Source organism: Halichoeres trimaculatus, unplaced genomic scaffold (genome assembly GCF_033239565.1).
Source record: "Halichoeres trimaculatus isolate MK-OKI-2021-1 unplaced genomic scaffold, fHalTri1.1 fHalTri1_scaffold_18, whole genome shotgun sequence".
Lineage (NCBI taxonomy): Eukaryota > Metazoa > Chordata > Actinopteri > Labriformes > Labridae > Halichoeres > Halichoeres trimaculatus.
The window spans coordinates 29321147-29333535 of record NW_027437196.1 but is presented as its reverse complement, the minus strand read 5'-3'; the positions used below and the strand labels follow the sequence as shown (position 1 = coordinate 29333535).

Genomic DNA, 12389 nt, shown 5'->3' with positions numbered 1-12389 from the left:
TCCAGGCCTCTGACGTGTCGAGAAATCGCGGCGCCTCTTTGATGGCGAGGCCCGGTAACGGCCTGTTGGCGGCCATACGAAGCCAGCAGCACCCTGACTCCCAACAGCTGACTGCTCCATGTAGGATCACCCAGTTCATATCAGACATAAAGACGAAGGATTGATTTACACTGCCTCAGACGCCTTCTTAAAGTCATGGTTTCTGTTTCTCTCCTCCTCACCAGCCTACAATGACAAGATCGTGGCGTTTCTTCGACAGCCAAACATTTTTGACATGTTGCAGGAGCGACAGCCGAGCCTGAGCAGAAACCATGCTCTGAGGTATGATTCCCCTGACATCCAGGAAGAGATAATGTGCTGATTTGATAGTTGTGAGCTCACGGCTGAGCAGTTTAATGGACTAAAAAGATTTTACCACCTTGTTCTCTCAATTTTCTCATCTTCTTGTTGTTTTATGTTGATCAGTGAAAATACTTTTAATAAAAACTGTCAGAGGACAGAAATCAAACCAGATTTAAGATTATGATGTTGAGCAAACTCAGCCTGGCTTGCAGCGACTTTCAGGATGTATATAAGTTGACAGACGTGTTTCAGCTGGTCTTGGTAAGTTTCAGGTTGTCGTCAGGTTAGTCCTGACTCTAACTGCAGTATTACCAGTAATACAGAGCAACCTTAGTTTTAACAAAGTCAAAGAAGTCATAGAGGAAGTGACTCAGTAAAAAAATAATATTTGTTTGTGTGACTCCTCCAGTTTGAAGACAGAACTTTGTTTTGTTGACTGTTCAGGGAGAAAATCCACTACATCCGGACAGAAGGGACTCAGGGAGTGGAGAAGCTGTCATGTGACGCAGATCTTGTCATTCTGTTGAGGTAAACAACAAAAACAAACTTCTGAAAATATCCACTGCCCTTCAGAAGAAAGTGAAGTAACTGAAGTCACACACAAGACTTTGGTTTGAACTTCATGAAGAGCAGAAAAATAACGTCTTCTCTTCTGTTCTGTGTTGTTTCTGTAGCTTATTTGAAGAGGAAATCATGTCGTATATTCCGCCTTACCCCATCCACCCTGGCTTCAGCTTCTCTCCTCGCTGCTCCCCCGTCTCCTCACCAATGCACTCCCCTGGTAGGTCCTTCAGTCTGACACCTCCAGTCACCCAAAGCTCGCTACTTCTTAGAAACAAGAAACACTCCTGGACTTGTTTTTCACACCAGATCAAAACTGTAAGACCAAATTTACATTTTGCTCTGTTGGATCTTAGAAAGGTTTAAAGCAGAGCTTCAAAGTAAAGTGAGGCAAACAACAATCAAAAGTAAACAGTTTGTTCATCAGCTGATCAAAGTTTCAGAGCTCAGTCTTTCAAAGACTAAATCTGCTCTGAAATGAGGATCAGTGTGATTTCCTGTCAGGTATTCTCTCTGTTTGTTATACTTTATTCCAGACCCTTAGGTCCATATAAACACAACAGCTAATTAAGAAAAATAAATTAGAAAAGGAAAAACACAGTTCATATGTTGACAGCAATTTAAAACACAAAGGGACATTTGTACCAATGTTTCCAGTAGCAGGATGTGACCCTTGTGTCTTGCAACAATAGCTTACTCATTTTTTGTATCATACTCCCATTTCTTCATTTTGCAATTTGAAGCTCTTGTCTGCTTCTTAAAATTTTCATCCGGTTTTCAAATGCTATAGAAATAATACCAAGATACTGATAATACAGAAAACCTTATTTTAAAAAGAGAAATCATATTTTTTGCTTCCTGTGTAGCTCCTCTGGGGTTTAGATCGTTGTAAATTCAGAAGAAAATGAATATATTGAAATATAAAAACTTTGGGGGAAAATGAATCTTTCTAATAAACAACAGATCAACATGATGAGGCACATTTCAGCTCTGTCCAACAGAGAGCAGCACAGATCTGCTGATCCCTCAACAACTCTCCTCACATAACTTTATCTGGTTTTAAAACTCCTGCAGCTAAAACAGATATCTAAACTGATAATTTCAATCATTTTATGATGAAACCAGTTTGATACTTAGAGCAGGTTTTATTTTTTATTGAGGTTTTACTTTTTTCATGATAATAAACTTAAATTTTGATCAGTGTTTACTGAAATAAAAAACCACAAGCTTCTTCCTGATTACAGACAAAGCATTTCTGTCTTTTAATCATGTGTTCATCAAACACAGCGGTTGTTGCCGTGCCATGTTAAAAACAAACTCAAAACCTACCTTTTTAGTCAAGCGTTTACCTGAATTACCTTTAAGTGTTTTATTTATTTTAAGTACAGACCACTCTTTATTATTTTATCTTGTCTTATTTTTTTTTTAATTATTTATTTTATCTTTTCATTTTAAACTCTTTTATATTTTCCATATTTTATTCTCTAGTTTTCCTGTTTTACTCTTCATTTATTTATCATTATATATATATATATATATATATATATATATATATATATATATATATATATATATATTAACTTAATTTCAAGTATTTTTTATTCTTAATTCTTAAAAATCATTTTCTTATTTTATATTATGATAAATTTAATTTTATTATTTTTAACCTAACCTCCAGTGTTTTCTCATTTTTAAACCTTTAAGACGGAGTTTCCTCAGTACGTACTGGGTACAGCACTGTGCTTTATTATTGTCTTTTATCTATGTTGCTTTTTATTAACACTGTGTATGGTTGCTGTGTGGGTGGGTTCTGGGGCTGGGTGGAGTGGGTTTGAGGTATAATTCTTTTATTTCATTCATGTGTCTGTTTGTTTGCACTTTGGGCTACATTTTATTTGAATGAAAAGTGCTACATAAATAAATTTTGATTGATTGATTGATTGATGTTAGGGCACTGACGTCGTCTTAATGTGAAGAGGAACAAACAGGCACCTGATAGGAGTGTGTGTTATGGCGTGTGTGTGTGTATTTGGCAGGAGGTTTCACAAAGAGAAACTGGGTCACAGCAGAGCAGCCTGTCTTTAAAGTGTGCTTCAGTCATTGGTTGAGGGTTTGTTTGGGTCAAAACTTGGACTGAGGAGAGTCAGAGTGAGAGACGGTGTGAGGTCATCTGGACTGCCCCACAAGTATGGTACACTGTCGATCACATGTTTTCTGTTATCTTCACTTTGTTTCTAACCGTGTGTGTCTGTGTGTGTCTGCAGGACTGCAGAGGTCCAGGGCTCCTGCTCCTTACCGCAGAGACTTCGAAGCCAAACTGAGAAACTTCTACAGGAAGTTAGCAGCCAAGGGTTACGGGCAGGGACCAGGCAAAATAAAGTAAGACCATTAATCGATGAGGGGTTCTTGTGAACCTGTTTCAGGCTGTGTTCAGAGCGACATGAACACAGCTTTTCTATACATGTTTTTCTCTTTACTGTTATTTCATTTTTTTTGTATCTGTTTTTAAATTTGTTTTTTATACTGCTTTTACCTTGTAAAGTGTCTTTGAGATTTTGAAAAGCGCTCTATAAATAAAATGTATTATTATTATTATTATTATTATTATTATTACATGTTGGAAATAAATCTGGTTGTGGTCTCTGCAGGCTGCTGGTCAGAAGAGAACACTTACTGGAGGGAACCTTTAACCAGGTGATGGCGTACTCTCGCAAAGAGCTGCAGAGAAACAAACTCTACGTGACTTTTCTGGGAGAGGAGGGGTAAGACACACACACACACACACTTGTCCCAGCAGTGTGGTATCAAAGCTTCATGTGTTACTAAATCTGTAATAAATATCAAACCATGTTGATCCTCTGTCTCTCGTCCCTCCAGACTGGACTACAGTGGTCCCTCCAGAGAGTTCTTCTTCCTCCTGTCTCAGGAGTTGTTCAATCCGTACTACGGCCTGTTTGAATACTCTGCTAACGATACCTACACCGTCCAGATCAGCCCCATGTCAGCGTTTGTAGAGAACCATCTGGAATGGTAAGCTTTGCCTAAAAGCAGTTAACTCAGACAGAAACAAGGCAGACTGCTGACTGTTCTGATGTTTAACTTCAGAGCAAAAAGGTTTGACAGTACGCTTAACATATTTATTAAAACAGAAGTCTTCAGCAGCTCTCATAGAGTGTCAGCTTGAATTGTGTGAGGATTAATGGTTAAAATGAACTGTACTTTCTAGCTTTGCAGCAGATTTCTCCATAATGAACTGTTAGACTGACTTATCAGAAACTTCAGGGTGAAGCTGAGACTGAACTCATTCAAGGATTCAGATTTAGAAATCAGTTCAGTCGGTCCACCAACCTCCCCTGTGACGTCCTGATGCTCCTAATTGCTCCTGATGTTTCATGTATATTTTCTGTGCGTGTGTGTGTGTGTGTGTGTGTGTGTGTCTCTAGGTTCCGTTTCAGTGGTCGTATCCTGGGCCTCGCTCTGATCCATCAGTACCTGCTCGATGCGTTCTTCACCAGACCCTTCTACAAAGCTCTGCTCAGGCAGTTAGTACACACACACACACACACACACACACACACACACACACACACACACACACACACACACACACACACACACACACACACACACACACATCTCAACATGACTTTGATCAGGTTTTTTAATGCTGCCAGAGGTATGAACAACAGAAAAGACAAACATGTTTTGTGTATCGTTGGAAGAAGTCTGAACTTTTTCTAAAGTCTCCATTTTTTATTTTTGGAGCCCTGAGTGGACACACTGGGACCCTAGTCAACTGTTTCAACACAAACTGAGTTTAGAGACCATGATGAAATACTTGTCTTCTATTTTTCTGAAATACAGTCAGACATGTGATTTCACCCCCTGCTGGTCTGGAGAACAAATCCACATTTGAGGCATTTTGGAGATCCACTTCACTTATAAAACAAAAAAAGATTGCCTCTGGTGTTGGATGGTATGGCAGGAAATTGTTTAATAGAATTTTATTTTTATCATAAATGGATTAAACCAGTGGTTTTGTCACAAATCAGGAAGGAAAAACCAGGAGGATGAGGACTCAGTTGCAGATGTAACAAAAAAAGTTTAATTAAACTCAAAATCCAAAAACTCAAATCCAAAAACTCTTACAAAAGCCAAAACCAAAAAACTCACAAAAAAACCAAGAAGCATGAAGAAGTACAGGAAGACAAAACACCACAGCGGACAGGATACACATTGAGGGTGACAGCAGACAATGAACTGAAAGAGGGTGCGTCTCAAAGCTCCAAAGTTCCATCCTTCCTTCCTCCACTTGCGTCGTTCACTTGCGTCTTAGTCCCTCCCACCAGAGATGATGGAGAGACACGAGGAAATGAAGAGAGGAGAGAGGAACAGAGGAGATTTGTTTTTAGAGCAATGGGACATCCTCTCCTTCGGAGCATCACATGAAGCGACGTGTTTCAGTGATGACGGCATCAGCTGATCACCTCTGGATCATCTGTCAGTCAGCTCTAACAGCTGTTAGTGTGTCTGCACATGTGCGCTGTAATAACTCTGATCAAACAGAAACAGTAACAGAGCTTTGTCTGTTCCTTTAACCTGTTTAACACACATGTTACCATAAAGAAAACCTGCTCTCTGTTTATTCTGTGTGCTGTTTAGAAGCTCATGGATCACTTTACTGGAAAAATGCATAATTGTTAGATTATTTATGAATTATTTATCCTTTATCTAGAGCGCATCTGATCCTGAACTCTGAAACGGGTTATATAAATATAACCCAGTTTATTGGGTTTAAGGAAGATATTATTTACTAGATTTCGGTGTTAATGCTCCATTATATTGATGATGGTTGTGTTTAGTATTTTGTGCTTTAAACTCACAACAAACACTTTATTACCAGATTTATGATCAGTTTCTGAACGATCCCCTGTGGAGGAGATAGGACGGAGGAAGCACGAAGTTATCGCATTTAGATGCAACCATGGACTCTATAGAAAGGAGAGCAATCAAACACATGTGAAACACATGAGAGACAATCAAACAGGAGAAACGCAATGAGAACCAAACCAAACAGGGAGCAACAAAGTGAACTGGAAACACAAGGAAAAGCACAAAATAACTGTTATTAAGACAGAAAACACAAGACAAGAAAAAAGAAATACCTGAAGACTGGAACATTAGGAAACCTAAACCCTGAAATAAACAAAAAGCAAACCCATGACAGGATCATAACAGGTTTGGTCACTCTATAATACTAAATGAACTGATGATCACTCCTCCCTTCCATCAATATCCATGATAAGATCTTTCAGTGTTAATGATGGAAGAAAAAAATCCTACAACCTCCTCTCCTGCTGTCAGTCTGTCTCCACAGAGGGACAAGCTGTGTCTCACTCACTCAGTAAACTAGAGTCTGATAGAGTTGAGCCTTATAGTTGGTATTTGATCTATTTGTAACAGTTAGCTGTTAGCAGAGCGTTATGTGGGCTGAACTGACAGCCACAGCTCCATCACTGTGTCGTTTCCAGGCCCACAATGTGAGCTGTGTTTGTCCTGCAGGGCCACAGACCTGTCTGATCTGGAGTACCTGGATGAAGAGTTCCACCGCTCACTGCAATGGATGAAGGACAACGACATCACTGACGCCCTGGACCTCACCTTCACGGTCGATGAGGAGGTCTTTGGACAGGTGTGTGTGCAGATGATCCTTTGAAGGTCTCTGTAGATGGTTTTCAAAGTGAACTGACCCAGCACCTCTCCTGTTTCAGGTCACAGAGCGGGAGCTGAAGTCTGGAGGCTCACACATCCAGGTGACGGAGAAGAACAAGAAGGATTACATCGAGCGGATGGCCAAGTGGAGGGTGGAGAGAGGAGTTGTGCAGCAGACGGAGGCTCTGGTCAGAGGCTTTTACGAGGTAAACAGAGCTGTTTGAGCTCTCAGGTGATCCTGGACCCTGAAATGACTCCAACAACAAACGCAGATTATTTACATTCAGACGTACAGGAATGAAGTCAAAAAGGCTTCCTCCACAAGGGGCTGTCAGGAGTTTCCTGAAAAACTTGTGTTTTTATAGGATAAAGACTGCATGTCCCATGAGCACTTGCACCCTGTGCAGTGAGGATGTGACTTTAACCAAGGCGTGTTTGTTCTGGAAAGCAGATCAGCTTTGATAAACTGATAAACTCATTTTAAAGTGTGGATTAGGATAATGTTATCTAGAAGTCAGACGTTTCAAAGCTCACCTAGGAACAGTGAACAGGGACTTAAAGAAACACAAAGAAATGTTGACGACTCTTTCTGTCACAGGTGGTCGACTCCAGACTGGTGTCTGTTTTCGATGCTCGGGAGCTGGAGCTGGTCATCGCAGGTACAATAGAGATCGACCTGGGTGACTGGAGGAGCAACACTGAGTACAGAGGAGGTGAGGAAGAAACCAATCTTTTAACCCTTTGACAGACCCTGTTATGCCTCAGTATCACCTGTTATAAGACAAAATCAATATTTTATCACAGGTCAAAGTATCAGGATGTATTACATTGGGTGACCAAGCGTCCTCTTTTACCCAGACATGTCCACTTTTTACGTCCTGTCCGAGGTGTCCGGGCGGGTTTAATAAATTCACGAAAATGTCTGGTGTTCACTGATTTTCATAGGACCATTACGCACGTCCGTAAATTGACCGGCGCTTGCAAACAATACCATGATGTGCTTCACTTACCGAGAGGCTGCCTTGTGGGCAGGTCTGCTCTGCGCGTGCACACACACGCATAGAGAGTGAGAGGCTCAGAGAGAAGGCGAGAGAGAGAGAGACATAGTCGGAGAGCGGAGAAGACAGCGGAGCTGTATTGCACGGAAGATGCATAAGCGTAAGTGCAGCTTCACAGATAAACAAAAAAAAATTTCCGACATACCATCCAGATCGGGACAAGTGGAAGGCGGAGTGAACCGTGTGCAAAGCTGGCACATATGTCTCAGTGTCCAACAAAGGTGCTGGAGATCTCAAAGCTCACATGGACACCGAAAAACATGACATGACAGGGCATGTTTGGCATTTCATACTGTAAAACACCACAACAGCTACAGGTCCATGGATTGCACCAGTGCCTTGCTAAAAAAAGACATTTCCTGACTCTGACGTTGCTAAAAAGTTTAGTAGTGCTGGCACCAATGCCCGGTACCTGGCAATCGGTACCAGTGCTCAACGGTACAAATTTTCGGTACATTTTTGTAGTTATGTGGTAAAAAATTTCAATTTCTTTAACAATATTATATATATATTTTTCAATTTAACATATATATCCTTCAGTATATACCCTTGCAAAGCTGTGTTCATGTCCATCATGGAAAATCGACTATTCTTTCACTTCCTCACAGTCACAAGGATGTGTTCAGGTACCTAAACGAGGTACCTTTTGATTTTACATGAATCGGTACTCGGTACTTTTGACAGAATTCGGTCGGTACCTTTTGAAGTACCTGATTCGGTACCCATCTCTAGGTGTAAAAGCCCCCCATTCTGTTGAAGTCACTCATGAAGCACTCAAAAAAATCCAGTACTGTGGTGTTTCCACAGACGGGAGTAACCACAGGGCAGTGAAAATATTAAGAATATAAGAAGCCTGTCTGAATTTGTGCCGTTGTCCTCTTTTTTGGAAATCAAAATATGGTCACCCTAGTATTACAGTATTGAAGTGTGTTTGAGGTGTGTTCCCAGGGCTGGACGAACTCTCTCTGCTTGCCTTCAGCAGCATCAGTTGCTTGTGTCCAAGTCCAAGGTCTATAAGTTTGGTCTGTTTATGCGTTTGTGTAAAGTCTTCTGAAAATATCCCAAGTATTAGGGTTTGGTATTAAAAGGAATTTCTGTCAGACAACTCATGTTGAATAGTTTATTTAGCAGCAAATACATTTCATATGTTTGGGATCCAGGCTCTGGCCTCATCACTCCTCTTGGATAAGTTTGAGGAGAGACATTGAGGAGTGATGAGCAAAACTTACTGAACACAATCCTCCTCCAGAGCCTGCAGATGGTTGCTGGGTTGGTGGTGGGGAAAAAAAGAATGTGCAGAGTTATAAACGCAGGGCAGCAGAGGCATTGACAGACAGAGGGAGAGATGGAAGATTCAGGGTTTAAATAGACCGCCTAATTTAGAGGCAGAGGACATGATTGGAAGATGGTTATGACAAGTGGGGCATGTGCAGCTCGAGTTGTCTGCCTGAACTAGCTTGCAGGCTTTGCTCCATTTTTGGTCTAAAAACCTCTGACAAACATTTTATACCATCTTCCAAAAATCCTGAATCTGTGGACGTTTCCCCAGACATTGGATAAGAGCCCCCTTTTCACTGACACATTTAGTACAAACATCTGGAATATTAGTTGACATATCATGAAGTTTGACAGGAGTTAAGGACATTCTTGTCCACCATTTATATTAAAGTCGTTTCAATCTTTTATTTATTGTCTGTTTCTGTGCTTTTAAACGTGCTTCACTCCAGTCTGCTTCATCAATATCTTCTTGAACATTGTTTCTTTATGTGTTGAGTTTATCTAGTGTTTCCTCTTTGGTGTTAGACAGTACTACACTGTAATATTTAGAAAGGTGACCTTTTTTCTCCAAATTATTCAGGGTTATTTACTTTATTTACGTTAAAGGTGGAATATTCATAACCTACCCAGACTTTGATGACACAAAGTTTTTTAGCTGTAGATGTTAAAAAAATGTTTTGGGGTATTTTAAACTTCTCATGTTTGATCAAAAGAAAGCAAAACTCCATCCACACACTGATCTTTATTTCTGAATCGCCTTTGTGCTCCATGACTTAAATCGGTGTTACCCAATCCTGGTCCTGGAGGACCCCTGCTCTGCATGGTTTAGATGTTACCCCTCTCCAGCACACCTGATTCAAATGAATGGCTCATTATCAGGCTCCAGCAGAGCTTGATGACGAGCTGATCATTTGAATCAGGTGTGTTGGAGTGGGGTAACATCTAAAACATGCGGGGCAGGGGGTCCCCCAGGACCAGGGTTGAGGAACACTGACTTAAATCCTCCGTAAATGTGATTTTACTTAAATGAAACCAGTAACTGTTCAACTAGACTCAACTCTGAGAATCCAGAGTGGACCCTTACACCCCGCTCTTTCTGTCATCAGGCTATCATGATGGCCACATCGTGATGCGCTGGTTCTGGGCTGCCGTGGAGCGCTTCAACAACGAGCAGCGCCTCCGCCTGCTGCAGTTTGTCACGGGGACTTCCAGCGTGCCCTACGAAGGCTTCGCTGCACTGCGGGGATCCAACGGCATGCGGCGCTTCTGCATCGAGAAGTGGGGCAAAGTCACGTCACTTCCCAGGTAAACCGCCGTGTTCGCTGTGACCTGCTCCCGTTTGCTTGTCCCCATAAACCAGAGACTTGGCACCATTACACCTCAGTAACAGAACTTTAACATGCCTCTCATGACTCGGGACACTCACAAAGGATCATTTCAGTCCTTTTTAAAGTGAGACTCATGCCAACACTGATGATGTTATTTTCTACTTTTAAAATCACAGATGACTACAGTAACAAAGGAGTCAGACCTGTGTCTCTGACCAACAGACAAACAGCTGTTTGTTGTTTTGGGTGGTTGACCTGCTTTCAGTATCTGCGTCACAAAGTTTGACCCCTGTTTTTCTTTCTGTACTCGTTCATTTTTGCCGTTAGCAAAAAATAAGCAGCACACACACACATATTCATCCCCTCTTTTCTCTTCAGTGCAGCAGCGCTGCTCGCCTCAGCTTTAGGAGCTATTTTAACACGTTCCCACCTCTGTAGTGCAGGTCCATCTAATTTTGTGCAAGGTGTGTTGGTCCGACCTCACTGTAGGACGTGGTTTTGGCAGGCAGCAGTAAAAAGGCTGTGCATGCTCAGCAGAAACAAAGAGCAGGGCTCAGGTTTCACTGCAGAGCATGGAAGAGAGCCAGACTTTGACTCTGTAGACATTAGAAGCTTTAGCATCAGCATTTACAGCAGAGGTTCAGTGATAAGAGGAGTTTTGGCTCTGTGTGTGTTTGTTTTGAGCTCACAGATATGACACTACATTTACTGTCTGTTCATCAGGGTGAGTGTTAGTTTCAGCAGATGTGATCAGACTGTGTACCAAACATGGACTAAACATTTAAACCCACCATGAGTGAAGTTTGGGCTGTGAAATGGTGATGATTTTAAAAGTTGGAAACTCATTGGGAATATATATTCAGTGCATTTACCTGCTCATATACATGTATGAATATTCATCATTCTGAGTTTCCCTAACTGTGACTAAATATTGGCATAAGTATTCGTCACACAGCAATAAACATGTAAATGTGCCAGATACAACATTTAAAAATGATACAACTGATGAACTTTGATGGTTCTTTTCAGAGCAACAAAACCATGAACTGTGAAAAAATAAAGGATTTTTTCAGCAATGGAACTTTTACAGGAAGTTGTTTATGTTGATGGCAACAAAACCCTGAAATTTTCTAATACTCTCCAACTAAAAGTCCCAGGGAGATTTTTAGGAAACTTGTTCAATGCTTTAAACCCCTCAGTTTATAGTAAGGGCGTATTCAGATCTGGACTGTTTGGTCCACTTTAATCGGACCAGGGTTCGTTTCCCACGCTGGTGCGGACTTTTCATGCAGGTGTGAATAGACACAAACAAACCCTGGTGTGGACCAAACAACAGGACCAAGACCCACTTTTTGAGGTGGTCTCGGTCCGCTTCCAAACGAACTCTGGTGCAGTCTGTGGTTCCCTGGTGCAAGTCTGAATACAAACCAAGGTCCATCCAAACTAACTACAGGATACATGCGCCTTTTGGGCCTATAAAGCCACCATAGCCAAACATTGTGTGTTAATCCCCACGTATTTCACTCGCAGCCCATAGTAAATGTTGTTCTTTAGTTTATACCTGATCCTCCGTCTTCTGTTTAGCCACGCTGTTGCTAGCATGTTGTGGGTCAGGCAGAGCATAGCGTCTCCTTGCTGCACGCATTCGTCTTCACTGTTCCAAAATTTGAAACGGTGTTGTTAAGCTGCTTTGAAGGAGCTGCTCTTGAAACTGAAAATGATTTTGCAGCTCTAATAAGAGCACTAACACACATGTTTACCTCCATTTCCGGGTCTGTATTCTGTGTACTGCCCTTTGTCAGTGCTGTCCAATGAGAGCACTGATCATCACACATGTGGATGTGTTTACAGAATATAGTCCACTTGCAAAAAGTACAATCTGAATATGAAACGCACCAAACGTAAAAAATAAAGTCTGCTTTTGGTCCGGACCAAACAAGTGGACCAAAGGACTTTTCTGGTCAGAGTTGCAGTGGTAAAAACAAACTTACTTTAACAGAGAGAAACCTCAAGCAGAACCAGACTGATGATAGAGAGAAATCTGCTGATAGAGATGGGTACCTTTCACCTTAAAAACAATACAGTACAGATGCTCAGTACTTGACAATCT

The 12389-nt window shown here is 41.3% G+C and overlaps 1 protein-coding gene across 4 annotated transcripts in view; it reads left to right on the top strand.

Moving 5' to 3' along the window:
• Nucleotides 1–12389, top strand: part of hecw1a (HECT, C2 and WW domain containing E3 ubiquitin protein ligase 1a) — a 110042-nt gene that overhangs the window by 92906 nt on the left and 4747 nt on the right. For all 4 annotated transcript variants that reach the window (XM_074693100.1, XM_074693102.1, XM_074693104.1 and 1 more), the window contains 12 exons: nt 6–120; nt 225–321; nt 787–870; nt 1017–1123; nt 3168–3282; nt 3552–3665; nt 3781–3933; nt 4347–4445; nt 6466–6595; nt 6675–6821; nt 7214–7328; nt 10058–10256. In XM_074693100.1, coding sequence (XP_074549201.1) covers nt 6–120; nt 225–321; nt 787–870; nt 1017–1123; nt 3168–3282; nt 3552–3665; nt 3781–3933; nt 4347–4445; nt 6466–6595; nt 6675–6821; nt 7214–7328; nt 10058–10256 — 1475 coding nt within the window. The remainder of the gene's footprint in view (nt 1–5; nt 121–224; nt 322–786; nt 871–1016; nt 1124–3167; nt 3283–3551; nt 3666–3780; nt 3934–4346; nt 4446–6465; nt 6596–6674; nt 6822–7213; nt 7329–10057; nt 10257–12389) is intronic.